Source organism: Amblyomma maculatum, chromosome 9 (assembly GCF_055883805.1).
Source record: "Amblyomma maculatum isolate TAMU_Amacu chromosome 9, ASM5588380v1, whole genome shotgun sequence".
Lineage (NCBI taxonomy): Eukaryota > Metazoa > Arthropoda > Arachnida > Ixodida > Ixodidae > Amblyomma > Amblyomma maculatum.
Genome location: NC_139352.1, coordinates 121,622,776 through 121,638,890, shown reverse-complemented (window position 1 = coordinate 121,638,890; position 16,115 = coordinate 121,622,776). Strand labels below are relative to the sequence as shown.

The window sequence follows — 16,115 nt, the reverse complement described above, 5'->3', positions numbered from 1 at the left end:
GTACGTTGTTGCTACAGAAACGTGAGGAGGGAACACGAGTCATACATAATATGAAGTCGAATATCTGAAAACGTCGCATGAGCTGTGTTCTTTCTTTCGTTTTTTTTTTTCTCTCTCGCCGTCTACTAGCGCCGCAGCGCGAATGAGGTTTCAGCGTTTGCGGCAGCACTTCTATGGCCCTGGAACTTCGATTGCTTCGATTATCTCCGGATGCGCGCGTATCGTTTGTTGCTTTTGTTTCTTGCTATGAAAATGGAAATGTTCGGTTCGTCCAAGACAGTGCACTGAGTAGCGTTGCGTGAAAATCAAACGACCTGTGGATCGAGGATGGTGGAAGCGAGTGCGTTTAGTGTTGGCATAGGTTGTAGTGGCTGAGACACAGCACTGCCAGAAAATCAGGCGATCTGTGAGACAGGCTACACATCGCGATAGGCGTCCGTGGATTACGACAGTCTGATGTGGTCGTCTCCTTTCATTGCCAGTTACAAGGCTCGATAAAGGCCAAGACGCGCAAAAGAGTGGTTCCTGTGGTTTCTTCCTTTCGTCCCCGTTTGTTCGCGCTGTTTTTGGGATGATGTATCACCAACTCGCCCGCTTAACTATCCTGTTAAAAAAAAAAAAAAAAAAAGAGTGGTGTTTCACGGATGTGCTATCCGGCACTGATCGCATTGGAAGTGGTGTTCTGTGAGAAGTGAAACATGTACGATAGGTTGTACAGATATGGTGCCCTGATGAAAGAGGCTTCAAGTACAGCGTCATGATAAAGGCGGCCAGAGTGCGACGTGCCGCCTCGAGACATTATTGGTGACTGCATGCAAATTTATGGAGTGATTTTTCTCGCATCAGCTGTTTGTGGCGGGAACGATGAAAACACTAATATTATGTGGTAGTATAGTTGCTGTAACTGTGTTTACAGCCAGAATTTAAATATTCATAGCACTGCAGTACCGTTATATTCGGAAGTGAAGCAGGAATCGGTGCCATAGTAGCGTCAGCTGGTGATTAAGTGTGTGGTCTGAAATTACGTCCAGCGAAACTTGCAGATGAGCTACCTCGCTCAGAGTTTAAGACAGCACCAAAGCGGAATATGATGCATTTCTGAATGAATGTTGTACCCCGCGGTGTGACCTCTGCAAGCTGGCCTGATCCACTTGACTTGAGCGTCGCAATGCGCTGTTCACAGAAAATGGGCCTCCGGAGTAGGAATTCACAATAGCCATGTCCAAAATCTCTGATTTCTCAGCAGCTGCAAATCAATCAATTAGTCAACTTTTATTTCCAAACAGAAATACACAGAGGGGTATGCTGGCCAATCTAAGCACGCAGTGCTTGCAAAAAGACCAGGTAGTCAGTGTTGCACGTTTTAGAGGAAATAGTGATTACAAATTTAGAAGGATTCATCATTAAGAAAAAGGAAAAAACAAAAAAATACCAAGTTTTCCACTAGGCGAACAAAAATGACTCACATATTATAAGGCAAAGTTAAATGCCACTTGCCATGCACCTTTTAGTATTTTAGTTCGTGATATCCATTAAACATGATATTAAACGTGATATTCATATAATGTGATATTCAATAAACATCTCAGGTAAATAACAATTTCTGGTTTTCTTTCTATATTTATAATGCATACCCTCGGTCTAACATATCTCTCAGTTTCTGCAATGATACATCTTTCTTTACTAATATCTTAAATGTGTTTGAATAGATAGCAGGTCAGTACAGCATGTTCAAATAGCTCGCTTACTGGAAGAATTCCTAGAATGCGGTATTTTCCCTCTGTCTCTGCTTATTGCCATTCTGTTGCATAGGCTATGCTGGTGACAGTTCTTTTATTTACATGGTTAACAGTTTTTTTTTATTATCAGAACATGTACCATATAACATAATACCGTATGCAATTACTGATTCGGCTATAGCCTTTTACGTACACAGTTCTTCTAATGGTGACAGGACTTTTCCTCGCAGTCAATACATCACAGCCGTGACAGCCCTCAGCTTTCCGCAAACGTACGTGACATGAATGCTCCAGGAAAAATGCTGATCAAGCAAGATGCCTAAATACTTAAGTACTGGCTCGAACTGTAATGAGTGGCAAAATCATACGTTACAATTAGAGGTATGCATATATATGTTCCTTTACGAGAATTCCTGAAGCACATTAGTTTCGTTTTGTTGGTATTTATGAAAATTGCATTAGGAGAAACGTTCTACGACTGCTGATATGTCCTCTTGGAAGACTTCACGGCCCGTGTTAAAATCCTGAATTTCAAGCGCAAATGCCTTGTCATCTATGTAATGAAAAATGTTTTATTTGAGCAATAACAGGCCGATATTGGAAACCTATATGTTTAATAGCACTGGCTGTAGTGTGCTTCCTTGCAGCACACCAAACTTCACTATTTGAATTTCACTGCAGCAGTCCTCTAGTTTAATGTACTGTAGCCACACAGAAAAACAGTTCAGAAAAAAAACTGATAGAACATCACCCAACATGACGGTATTCAGACAGCTCCGACAGCAAGCTGTACAGCTAGTTTGCTGTTTTATAATGCGAAATGTTATCTCTTGTTACGGTGTGTAACAGAGAAGCTGTGCCAGCTGAGATGTAAAGGAAGATGTTTGAGACGTGATGTGGAGCTCTGTGAAGGAAGGAATACATCTTTTCAGCTTTATGCCTATTACAAGCTGCAAACAGTGAAACTGAATATTTTTAGCATGTATTCTAAAACCGTGCTCAATTTTTGCTACATGATGTGATTGACGTCTTATTGGCCAGATACAATCACTATTTTTTTTTGTGTACCTTTCTGCAGGGCCAAGAAGCAGTCCATTCTTGCACAATGTTAGATGCCTGGTTTATAAATTTTCAGTGCTGGTAGAATATTTCGGATGCCTAGTGCATACCTTTAAGCATCAGGCTCGACCAAACACAGCATTCCCACAGTACTGAACAATATAATTTGAGCCAGGTGCCAGAAAACAGCATCTGCAAACAGTAACACTCTTCACGCAGTTGTCATTCACACGTGAAATGTAGTAATTAAGTAAATTAGAAGGCTTTAGTCGGCCAAAAAAGTCGGTCTGGGCTGGCTATTCTACTCGCATGAGTAGTGTCACGGACAAACTTTATACTTCACCTCATGCTGCTATGTGATGTGATTAAGCATCTATGCATTCTCAGAGCTTGTTTTCAAGAAGTGCACACTGGTGGTCAGTGAGATTCTTTATGTAGCTAGGATAATAAAGTGCATGGAAATAGGCCAAGATGAAAGTAAATATATTTTGCTTTGCATGTATTCAATAAGTGTGAAGTAAGGAAATTCTACCCATTTCAAGTAAGAGAAAAGCATTTTAGATAGCATGTTGTATTTCTGCATCAGTTTTCTGGCTGCAGTTCTCTAAAGAATGCTTCCTTCCATTATGGAAAATGAAAGGACAAACTATGAGCACCCTGCTGCCAAATGTTTAGTTTTTTCATAACTACCGCTGCTTTGTATGGGTTAACTAGCTCTCATTAAATCATATATTTTTGTTATACTATAGTGTCAATGCATTTTGTTTGTTCCCAGTTTCAAAGTGCAATGCAACCTGCACTGCAAATGTTTCTTATTCAACGATTTTGTTTTCTGGGAGGACATTTGAAAAGGTGTTGCAGTCTGACAAGATTAAAAAGGTCAACTATGTGCTTGTTACACACATAGAATGTGGTGTTTACTTAAGACAGGTCTAGCTTATTTGCCACTGATGTGGAGAGCATGGTTTCTTTTGCAGTGGAAGTAGTTTCAGTTTGCAACAGAAAAGCAATGTGGATTGGCATCTTCTCTAGCAAATATTTGTGTATAAACAAGTTCAAACGTGGAAAACTGGTCTATGTGATACCGCGGTTGCGATGGCCAGAGCATTGCTTCTCTCCAGGTACCATCTTTGTCGTCAGGCACTTCTCCTTTTTAAACCCTTCTTCCTAGCCTGCTGCCTTGCCTATTTACTCAAACTGACTCGAGCCATCTAGTTTATTGTGTCTTTGTTCCACCCTTTGTGTAATACTCCTAACGGTGTCTTTAAGATATTAAAGTGAATTTAAATGAGAGAATAGAAGGTGGATGCATGCATGTCAACATGCTGCATAGACAGAACTGCGGGTTACATTGTCTTGGGTGAAACGTATAGTTTGCTGATAACTAATGTCCCACTGCAGAGTGTGGGCAGAAGCAGCAGAAATTATTGCAAATTGTATTAACTGTGGTTCTATCACCATGTTTCGCTTAAAGTGCAAAGAACAGGATGAAGACATGAGGTGACAACACAACGAACCAATTCATCCTATCACCAGCTGTTTTCACCCTGTTCTCTGCAAATAAAAACCAACTAGACAGACTGTAACAGTTCTTAGACTATGCTTTTTGTTTCCAAATGTATCAGAATTCTTATTTTTTACTAAAGTCTCCTTTGAAGAGGGGCAATGTGAGGTACGCGCTCTTCCAGTGTTTCTCTAATCAGTAGGTTTAGTCTTCAGCCACATAGTGATGACAAGAGGTGCATGCTAGTTTGCACGAATTCGATGTTGATTGAAATTCAAATTCAGAAATCATTTATTGCCTTGTTTCTGTCGGTCCTACCTTGTAGTGCCATGGCAATGCATAGAGTAGCAAAAGAAAGAGTTGCTGTAAATGCCTGTTGGAACCTTTGATAACGGCTCTGGATGAGTTCTGATAGATAAGAATGAGTGATCAGCAAATTAGATCCAGTAGTGATTGGCTGAATATTGGCTAATCTAGCAGAATGGTATATATAACTAGTAGAGCACTTGAGCCTGTTCATAAAAAAGTAACTTTCACTTGCAATAGTGACATTAAATGCCACCATGATGTAAGCATTCGTGTGTGTCATACTGGAGTATTGTCTATAAGTGCATTGAAGGGTTTGTGCTGACCAGTGATTGAGCTCTTGCAATCTGTCTATGTTAAGAAAGGTGTTGTACAACATGCCTATGTTCTGCATACAGGCAAACCATCATCGCTAAAGCAGCACCCAGACTATATACCATCACTGTTCCCCCACAACAACAGGGACAAAGAAACTGCACTGGAACGTTTGAGAAGAACAGAAGTGCGAGCTGCTGCTCGCGCAGCTGCTCGAGCAGCTTCCCGGACTGAAAATGGTAACAAAACCTCTGACAATGCTACTGGTCGATGTATTGCTGAATTTGCTGATGGCATTACCACAGGACATGATAACACTGATGCTATGCCTGCTGAAACAGAAGCCCCTGTTGAAATTGCAACTGTTGGGGATCTGCATTCAAGAACCACCAACACAGGCAAGAAGTGTTAACAACCCTTGTCCACAGTACTGGCCATTTTGTGTCTGCAATATAAGCACACCTATTTTGCAAGCAGTTGTTGGACGCATTTTAGGAATCATTTTTTGTAGGTGATAGACTATGTCCTTATTATGATACTCAGCTTGCCAATAGAGCTTGATGCTTAACTGCAGTGTAAGGTAAGGAAACATGTCGGCTTGTTAGCTTGCTATTGATGTAACGATGGCACCACATCTGTGTGTTCTTTCTTTCAAACATATTTAACATGTCATGTCTCAGCGTTCCTATCCTGAGCAGATATCGCCACATGAAGGCAAAACATGAGAGAAACCTAAATCACGTATGTTTAAGCTGAATTGTAGGGCTGTCATTATGTGCATAAGCATAAATTTAGTAAACAAATGTGCACCATGAAGTAGACATAACAGCCCACTATATTTAACATTCCACATACCTTTAGATCACAAGCATGTTATGCTATGACTGGGGGGGGGGGGGGGATAAAATTTACAGGATGCAAGACGAACAGGTTGTGCTGATAAAATGTTCATGCTGCCTTTCTTATGCATCCAGTTTCTTCAATTGTAATGGCGCGTTTGCTTGTTTGTGACTGTGTTTGCTTATTGCACCCATTCTGTATGCGGCACTAAAAGAGATGCAACAATTATGCCATTACATTTCCAGTTTTTAGGTCTCATGGTTAGCTTACTTCGCAGTGGCAGTCAGTGCAATTGCGTTAGCATGTATTGTTATTAAATGTGTCAGATTTCTGTACACAGTTTAGAATGAGAAGTATATTTGTAGCACTCTTCCAAGGGCTCTTTTGCTTAAATTGCACAGTCGCAGCCATCTCAACAAAAAGTAAGGCATTGCAGACATTTCTTCTCAGCTGCTGAATTGAATGAAAGGTAGCAAAGTGCAGAACTGTTTGTGGATAAATGAATGCTGTTGTGTTTCTTACGAGACTTCATGCATTCTTTACAACAGACGCAATCATTTTTCTAGCATAACAGCGAGTCATAGGCTGGTCAGGACTAAATTTTATTGCATTCTACTGCAGTTCACATTTTTGCACAGGTGTTTTAGCACAAAGTGAGAAATCTGCATGAAATGGCTTTTCATTGCTAGATGCATTTTACAGCAACTGCATGCTTGTTTTTGTTTTCCTTCACAATGAAGGGTAATTGTTCAGAGTGATTGCATATTTTAACTTGGTCACATTTGCAGAGCCCGAACTGGCATGCACAAGCCAAGCCACAGCAACAGACTTGATTTGTCAGGTGTCTGTGCCTTGCTACATTTGTAGTAAGACACCCTGGAAGCTTTACATCTGATGTGACCTGACATGAATGTGTTCGGTCAACATATTTTTATTTGTGATATGCACATATGTGCCAATAATGCCAACATATGGTATATTATGTGACGGATAATCAACTGAAACTGCGGTCGCTATCCTGTACGAACACCCATAAATAATTCCTTTCTATGCAGGTTGTGGTGAAGTTAGCATAAAAATGAACACTTGACCTAACATTGCGGTATTCACAGAGAGGTGCCCTGGGGCCATTTAATGCTTACTGTTTCCTTCGTGGCAGGATAATGAAAGAATGAATATGCAACATAGTAGTACGAATATGGATTACTGTGAGAGAATGCTGTAAAACTTCTGCCATTGCTCTATTTACTAAAGTATGAATGGTTCAATTTTCCAAAGTGTCACTAGCTATACGAGGTGCCATAGTGGAGGACTCCGGTAATTATGTACCTGCAATTTTCTAATTTTGCAATGCCTTACATTATCCATCAATTGCAATTGGGTCACCGTGACTGGGATCACACCTACAGCGGAGGGAACAGATGATGCAAACACTATTCACCAAGCTACCCTACAATTCAGCAATTACAGAACAGGTTTGATTAGGTCACTGGAACAAACATCTTAAAAGAGTGTGCATGAAATCATACAGTGAAATTGCATATTATCAGGTGCAGTATTCAGTGAACAAGATGTGGTAGGAACTCAGAATAATCAGCACAGTGAGCTCATGGTGCTTAATTATTGTGCACTTTGTGTCTAAGCTGAGCAATATAGCCTTAATTGTTAACATTATCCTGCTTTTGTTTTTTCATGCACTGTTATTCATTCACTGAGTGGTTGAAGACACCACTGCATCACCCCCGAAGCTAAGCAGGTCATACTGAGCATGCTGTGTTTCGATACCAGTCATAAAAACATATAATCATAGTGCACATTGTAAGCAATGCTAAGCAGGTATAGTTTCTTGTACATCTGCTGTCTAACTGAAACAAACACTAGTGCAGGCAGAAAATAATTCCTGAGTTAAAGACTTTAAAGCAGGCTTTGTTGCAGAATGCATATTATTTTATGTGCTATATATGTGAAATGTTGGAAGCTTTGATGTTGTGAAACGTGTGTACTACCTGTTACTGCAAGGCTTGTAGTTCATTGACATGATATTAAGAGGTGTCATGAGCACAGTAAGAAATTGGCCATGTGGAGGGGAAAAACATTTTTCCCACATTGACAAGCAGAACACTGATATGCTGATACACTTGCTGCACCCATAAGAACTGTGAGGCACAGCTTTCTTCGCAGTTGTGACATACATATGGCTGCCGGTATGTTCCACTGTTCCTAAATGACGTCTCAGGTGGTTGATCTTGCCAAAGTGGTGTGATACTTTTGTTATATTCGGTGGACCTCCCTAGTGCAGAGTTAACACGTTTCAAAATAATAGAATAAAAATATGTGTAAGACCAAAGGCTAGACTTTAAAATTAAGGCTCGGTTCCCGCCAATATATGGAGACACAGATGTCGGAAATGCAGTCACAGGTGCAAAGGAAACAATTTTCCGGTGCTTATTCAGTCAGCCAACTTTTGGCTGTGAGTGGCAACTACATTATCAGCCTGCAAGGACCAAATCAAGAGAACATTTTTGCTTATGAACAGGTAGCTAGCTTACACTAATGTGCATGATGTTACTCTGTGAGTTTGCGCTAGCACAAATGCAAGGTTTTCGGCAGTCATCTGTGTTAAAGGCACTAACACGGGAAATTTTAGAATGTGTTTAGGCTGGATGAAGATGAGACCGGGGGTCTACAGTGTCGCACATAAGATGCCAAGGCCACACTATGGTGACCTTATGGTGGTAGTCTCCGTAAAATGCTTCGTTATAAAATATTACCTCAGTTGTTCATTGGCATGTCATAAAAATGGAAGATCCTTATTGGCCACGCCGTCTTTACAGTTATATGCCGCATGACACGTGTAGCATTCTTGCCTGTTACATTATTCGGCACTCTTTTTTCCCTGGCATTTTATTGACAAGGCAATGCGCCAAGTTTTCGGGTCAGCTATTTTTTATGCTCTGGCCCGGCAGCATAAATGATGGAATGTTTTTTTTTTTTTGTATTTTAGCCTTACGGTGATTTTCAATCCATTCCTAGCAATACAAAGGTAACTGGAACTAACACAGCATGCGAATTATTACATATTACTCTGCAATCATAAAAACATCTGTGAAAAAAAGATATCTTGCCTGAGAGTGCTGCCTTAGGTGGTTACGTTCCTGTCTCTGCGGCAAAGGCAGGACACCATTGTGCCTGTGCTGGTGGAGATCTGACGAAGGCAGATCTTGGCGCCACGTGTTTTCTTTGACAGACAAAAAAGTGTGTAGCTGCAGTCATCCCACTCATTTTGAAACTGAAAAATTTGCACCCATATTTTCAATTGGCACCAGGTCTCACTACGTATTATCGTGACACGAAGGTGGGTAGATAAAATTGTTACTAGAGCACTGCACGGGCCTGATTTTGCGGCCCGTTCCCGGCTCAAGCCTAGCACTTAAAACCCAGCCCGGGCCCATGGCTGCAAGCCCGGGCCCGCCCTTACATGAAGCAGGCCCGAACCGAGCCCGTGCTGCAACGACTTGGCCTGGCCTAGGCCCGGCAGTCAGTCTGCGTGGACTCCTTAAGAATGTACAGTTAAGGCGAGTAAAAAAGCTTAGCTCCTTTTTATTCCATCATAAATGACCTAGTCTTGATTGACATCCAGCAGTATATAACAGAGTCCACATCCCGAATAATGCGAACAAAAATTCTAAGCACATGGAAGAAAAAAGATTTTCAAAATACTGCCTGGAGACTGCCTTTTTTATTGAAAGAGTGCGAGACTGCACTGCCAAGGCTCTTATTTGGGACTGTTAGTTGCAAAAGTCGGATGTAGTGGCCATCGCACGAGGAACTGCCCAACTGCCTTCTGTATGCGTCTTCCACGTGTGCTAGCCACTGTGTCCGAATCGAGGTTGTAATAAACTTACCAATAATATTGTATATTGTAAGAGTCGTAATTCTCTCTGTTGTCTAAATTGCTAGATCCGCGATGATAGGTGTGCTGTTCACATATTTTTTTTCGTTTGCTCATGACTGGATTTCATGTGTAATGTCTTAGTTTGCTACTATGAGTACTTTTGATCTAAGCAACGCATTCCTATCTTAGCCCTAAATAGGACTGATAATATTGTAAAATTAAATAAATACTAATAATCAAGATAGGAGGAAGATTTGACAAAATATTCTCGGCAGAGGGGGAGGGGGGGGGGAACTAGGCCACAGGAAACTGTGTGATCAAGGCCAGGAAAACAAAAAGATGTACAGATTCTTGTGCAACAATAATCTATTGAAGAACTCATGGCCGCTCTCTGCATTGTTATGGAGACGGGAACAAAATAAAATGACTGTTTATCGTGCATCATTATGTGTTTGAATACCCGAAGATTTCTAATACAATACGCTCTTATTCAATGGCGTTTCTTGTAGTGTAGAGATGCTTTTTTTTTTTCTGGGGCGGGGGGGGGGGGTGCGAGGTGAAGACGGCTGCCTGCCAAGCAGTCGATTAACGGTCCTTGTCCATTGGCTTTTGACTCCAAATGTCAAGTAGTCGACGGTAACATGAAACAGAAATGATACAAGAGTGTCTTCTGCTAGATCCGATGGAGTGTGCTCACTGATGGCTGAAAGATCCCAAGCTAGCATTGTTCTGTACTTTAAAAAGTGCGTATTCATGTTAACAAGCCATGTGTCATGCTTTGCAGCGCTTCATAAGATCTGCACTGTAGTAGAACACACTGCAGAGTTTTGCGCATTCTCTTTTTAACTTTTTGGCTTGTGTTGTTGAATGCCGAGAGGCTTGCGCACCCAATTTGACTTGAAAAAACCACTGAGTGCAGCTGATTAAACTCAGTCTACAACTGAGCTTTCTCTCATTCGGCTTTAAGAAATGCACTACACTTAGTTCATTCATAAACCACTTCAATGATTTTAGCGCCGCGATTTCTTCATTTCCGAAAGTAGCCGTACACAGTTAGCCCCAGCCCGGCCTGGGCCCGCCACTTCAAGCCCGTACCCAGCCCAGGCCTGTAACTTCAAGCACGAGCCCGACCCGGTACTGGCAAATCAGCAATTTTCAGGCCCAGTCCAGCCCGCGAGCCAGGCTGGGCCCGGGCTTTCGGGCCGGCTGGAGCCCGTGCAGGGCTCCAGTTGTTACACACATTGCCAGTATCATACAGAAAGGCTCATGGGGGCTAGAAGCGCATGCAACTACGCCACTGTTTTCTTTGATGCTCTCGGAGTGGAACAGCAAGAGAAACATGGGAAATACACAAATAACAGCCACTATATGTGGCACACCAAGTAAGTGGAGAGAAGGGGAAAATCTGTAGCAGTCTTCTTGTCAGTGGGATAAGATTTTTCATGCTGTTACTTTGCAACTGACTTCATGCATACTGCAATAAATAGTTTAGTTGCAACTGGCTGCAAAAACGTTTTTTAAGGAGCAGATCTGTTGCTGCAAAGTTCGCATTAGATGAACAAATTTTCAGTACCATTCGGGTTTGTTCTATAGGAATTAAGTGTCCAGGGTCTACCCCAACAAACAAGGAATAGTACCCATATTTATCCTCGTGAATGGCGCTGCAGTGCGTTAAAGGTTATTTTATGGCCTTGTGAACAAAAGTATTAGCACGTGTCACTTCAGTATATTTGTGTGTAAAGTAAGAATTGTACAACATTTAATTTTTATTTAATGCAGTGCTTATTTTGGCACTCCCCTAAGATGTGTGGCTTGTGTCTCTTGCATTCACAGAGAAAGAGTTCAAGAGCTTGCAAGAACAACTGCAGGCATCTCGCAAACAGAATGAAAAACTGAAAAGGGATGTCGAAATTCTCAAGAAGGCACAACACAAGGGAAGTGGCAGATGTACAGCAGCAGAACTGGACAACAGGTCTGCTAAGTTTTACACCGGTCTGAACAGCTTGCTGCTGTTTCAGTTTGTGGTGCAGTTGGTGCAGCATGCCAATATGTATGTGCCAGAAGCGTTATCGCTTGCTGATGCTGTGCTTGTTGTGCTCATGAAGCTAAGGCTTGCGCTTTTGAACACAGATTTAGCATATAGATTTGGACTCTCTGAAACTGTAGTAGGGAAAGTCATGCAAAACAATATACCAATACTGGCAGGACAACTCAAACGATTCATTATTTGGCCATCCAGACCAGATAACAGCTGTCACCTGCCTAGTGTAGTGCGTCGAACCTTTCCCAATTGCGGTTGCATCATTGACTGTTCCGAGTGTCGAATAGAAAGGCCATTGTCTTACACAGCAAGATCACAAACCTACTCTCACTACAAGGAAACTAACACTATAAAATTTCTACTAGCAATCACACCGCGAGGTGCAGTCTGCTTCGTTTCAAAATGTTGGGGAGGCAGAGCATCTGATAAAATCTTAATTCTTTCCTCTGGCCTTCTAGAAAAACTTAATCCTGGAGATCAAGTTCTTGCTGACAGGGGCTTCTTGGTGCAAGAGCATTTTGCTGGGAGAGGTGTCTCTTTGATTGTGCCAGCCCTCACGCGCAACAAAAAGCAGTTGTCCGCTGAAGAAGCTGAACAAGCTCGACGCATGTCCCGAGTAAGAGTGCATGTGGAACGCGCTATTGGTCGGATAAAAAATTTCCGCATTCTGAGAGACAGGCTCCCAGTGACCCTTGTCCGCTATGCCACAAGCATTGTTACAATTGCAGCTGCACTGACAAATTTCAGAGAAAAACTTCTTTAATAAATTTGTTTACATATTCCAATGCATTGAGAAATCAAGGAGTCTATGCCACAGGACAAGGGCACCAAGAGATCAATAATATAATAGAGAATATGCGTATAGATAGTCTCCAGGGGCAGTTGGTTTGCAAGTTGTCTTGCAGAGGAAGGCTTGCAATTGTTTTAAATGTGTCTGTTCTACTGCATGCATCAAGGATGGTGGCCTGATGTTTGTAATATGGAAATAGAAAAATCGGATCGAGGGAACAAATTAAACTTATGCATGCATGCTGCCTCGGCACTTTTGGTGTGGGTTGACACCTTTTTATCTGCTTGGACAATATATGGAGCGTCAGCTGCAATCCCTCATGTCTTCTTGCCATTGCAACCTATGAAAGTGAACACATAACATGCACATGTTGCCCGAAACATGCTGCTGAACATCTAGCCAAGTTAAAGGACCGAAAGCCAGAGCTGAATTCCAATAGGGGCAGCAGCCCATCCATGTAGAGCCTTCTTTGAAGGAAGTCGTTTGTAAACGTTCCTCGCCCTCAGTGTCCCTGCCAATCCACAATGACAGACAAAGTGTATTGTTTCGTTTTTTTCAAACCTTGTAAATCAATGCTGGTAAATGTATGACTTTCAGTTAGTTTCAGCATTTCTATGCTCCTGATCTCTCAAAATGAAAGGTCTGGTCCCTGTGGTAGCACTTGGAATAATTTGTTTTCTGCAGCCGCTTGTCAGGAACCCTTAACGGGGCAGTTTGTTTCAATACATTTCAGGTTAAATTTGTGCCGTAATGTGTACATAGCTATGTATATTACATGACAGTGGTAGATAACAAATTGTGAATAATCATGTTTCGCATCCGTTTTCTCTGATCCATAAACATGCTTCTTGTTGACTATGCTACCTTTAAGCTTATCATTGTCAAACAGTGCCACTGTTTTGGATAGTGTACCTCTCAGCTTGCTGCTAGTGATGTTCAGTGTTGTAGGCACCTCTTGCTGTGTTGAAAATCTCACACACCCACTCCTGCACCATAAACGCACATGCAAATCCATGCATACGTTTAGATTTTTAGTTCCATTCATTTCACTTATCATCCCAAATGTTGAAACATTTTCGCATTTCTTACATAATTGCCCCTGTGGACAACAGCTACAGAATAGCATATAATAACGCTACATTATTGCGTATCATCAATGTCGATCCTAACAGTAATACTTGATTTTTGAAGTGCACTATATAGCATTTATTTTAGTTCACTCCCGTTCCATTTCAGAAACACTCCTTGAATAGCCAGCAATTTCATGTCACTTTTGCTCTGTTAATAAGTGTTGCCTGCACTGCTCGAATTCTGTTAGGAAGTTTATATTTTCCAGCCTCATTTGTGCCATCGTATTAAATGGATACTTCGTGAAAGCTGTGTGGAACTCAAGGCAGTAGAGTTTTGAGAACCAAATTTGAAAAACCTATTACCGCTCACTCATGCGACAACAATTTCAGTTGCACCTAGCGGTGTACACAAAGAGGTACTCAAGAACATTTTTAATGCCCTACAAGTCAATAAAGTGATGCCTCTAGACAATAACAGTTGTCTTCTTAGGTGTGATTGGTAGCATTGGTTTACAGCTGCAACATGATGCTGCACAGCTTCCCTTAGCTGTTGCTTTAATGCAACAGGGGCTCACTGGGACTTAAATTTAGATGTATGAAAAACATTTTCAAAGAAATGCGCAAATTTTGCAGCTATGGAGACTATGTCTAACCACAGTAAAGTTTTAGAAGTGAAGCATTTGATTTTACTGCAGTAGCTAGCTACTAAAAGTGCATCCTTTGTTTGCTCATATTCCTCTCTTCTCTTGATGTGGCTGATCTACTGCTAGATGTTCATCTTTCCCAGCAGTGTATGTTGCTTGCTGGATTTTTGTGCAGAGCACCATTATATATATTGGTTTCCTTTTTTACCCTCACCATTAAAATAATATTTACTGCAATCCTTTGCCTGTCATACTTTTAAACTCTGTCTCATTATAACATTCTTTACACAACACTTAATGAATTAACATAAAATAAAGAGAAAGCAGGAAACACGAAAAATACAAAAACTCAGACGGCCAGAAAATACAATCACAGCCTTGGCTCGACACCCCATTGCAGTGGTAGAACTGTAAGTTGGCGATGGTATCTTCACCCGCGTCAGGCAAATCATTCGACTATATTTGCGTTTCCTTTGTTTACAACTGGAAAATTATGCTCCTCTCATTTATATCCTTACTGCTTTGTAGTCTGTATTGCCAATGCAACGCCTCAGTTTGCCAGCCAAGACAACGTTTCGACAAGTGCTCATATGAAGACAAGTCACCTTATCGAAACGGTGGCTTGACTTACAAACTGACGCTCTCCCTCAACTCTTGGTCAGTCGTATTTCATACTATGTAGCCATCTTTTTCTCATTCTACCCTGGATCTAGAATGAACTTGAAATTCCGTTTAACAATGGCGTACACAATGATTTCTGGTTGTGACAGTCTTCATCTAGCAGTTAACAAATGGAAGCATAGAAACATGCAGGAAGAGATCTGTATAAATAATCTGAAATTCCAAACCTGCGTCATCTTGACCTAACATTCAGTATGCCAAAGGGAAAAAAAATGTTGTGCAAAAAATGGCAGCATCTGCTAAGTCCAAACCACTTTGATAGTGTCCACCAAAAATAAGCAATCATTCAATCAAGATATGTCTTTTTTTAATTTTTCCTAGGACAATACAGCACAGAGAATGGTGTCTTCCATGAGGAGAATACTATGCGCAAAGTGCTGAAGTAACAGAAACTGCTTGAAAATTTATTTTTGTGCTGTTCACGAAACAAGGTTGTGTGGGAATTACACTCGCAAGTTGGTATATGTCCTCATAGTATTAGGGAACAAAGTTATCTACAGCTCCAAATGAATGCAGTAAATTCCAGTGTATGGTAAGCTCGGCATGGTTTCTTTGCGAAAAGCATTTCAGTTTGCAATCAATGTTTCTTGACACGTTCTTTATCAGCTTCTTCACTAGAATAACACACCAAAAATGTTTGTTGCACCCTGCAAAAAATTGGGATTGCAAGAAATATGGAAAAGATAGGCAGTGATTTCTGCAGTGCCATTTCGTGTTTCCACCTGTGCGTACAGTACACAGGGGCAGTTAGAGTCTATGCTTTTCATCACGTAATGCTACAAGTCACCCTGTAAACATTCCTCTATATGCATCATTGCATACCATTCATTACTAGCTGCTCTTATTTCAGGAGCTCGGGAGCTATAAATGTCGACCAAAAATTTTGTGCTTTTCTTCTTACGGGATCAAAAAATTCCTTGTCATACACAATATCTTGCACAAGAAATGCATGAGGACTCCACACAACAAAGTGGGCAATGTTTTTTTGGCACACATGTAACTGCGCCTGCACTTGGGTGTAGTAGGAGTGTGTCGCTTTCAATTTGTAGCCACTGTCAAGCCAATCTACATCTTCCAATGATGCGTCCGGCTCACGCAGAGACCAGGGGCACTTGACTTCCAGTATGCCTACTCCATGACAGCTACACTCCCAAAGACCATCAGGAGATGCTCCAAGGAAAGGGCTCTGTGACAAAAAATCCCAACCATTATTACAGTGCTGTTGTAGTAT

General features: G+C 41.4%; 1 protein-coding gene across 1 annotated transcript; it reads left to right on the top strand.

The window, feature by feature from the left end:
• The first annotated feature begins 327 nt into the window (after nucleotides 1–327).
• Nucleotides 328–12,626, top strand: LOC146180275 (uncharacterized). Its single transcript, XM_084580360.1, has 3 exons — nucleotides 328–340; nucleotides 5,007–5,321; nucleotides 11,492–12,626. Exons 1-3 carry the CDS (start codon nucleotides 328–330, stop codon nucleotides 12,460–12,462), a joined length of 1,299 nt encoding a protein of 432 aa, XP_084436486.1. The 3' UTR covers nucleotides 12,463–12,626.
• The last annotated feature ends 3,489 nt before the right edge of the window (nucleotides 12,627–16,115 follow it).

Excerpts from the sequence above, each read along its gene's own strand:
- LOC146180275 (XM_084580360.1), top strand. Across the intron at positions 5,322-11,491 it reads TTCAAGAACCACCAACACAG|AGAAAGAGTTCAAGAGCTTG; the intron begins GCAAGAAGTGTT and ends TTGCATTCACAG.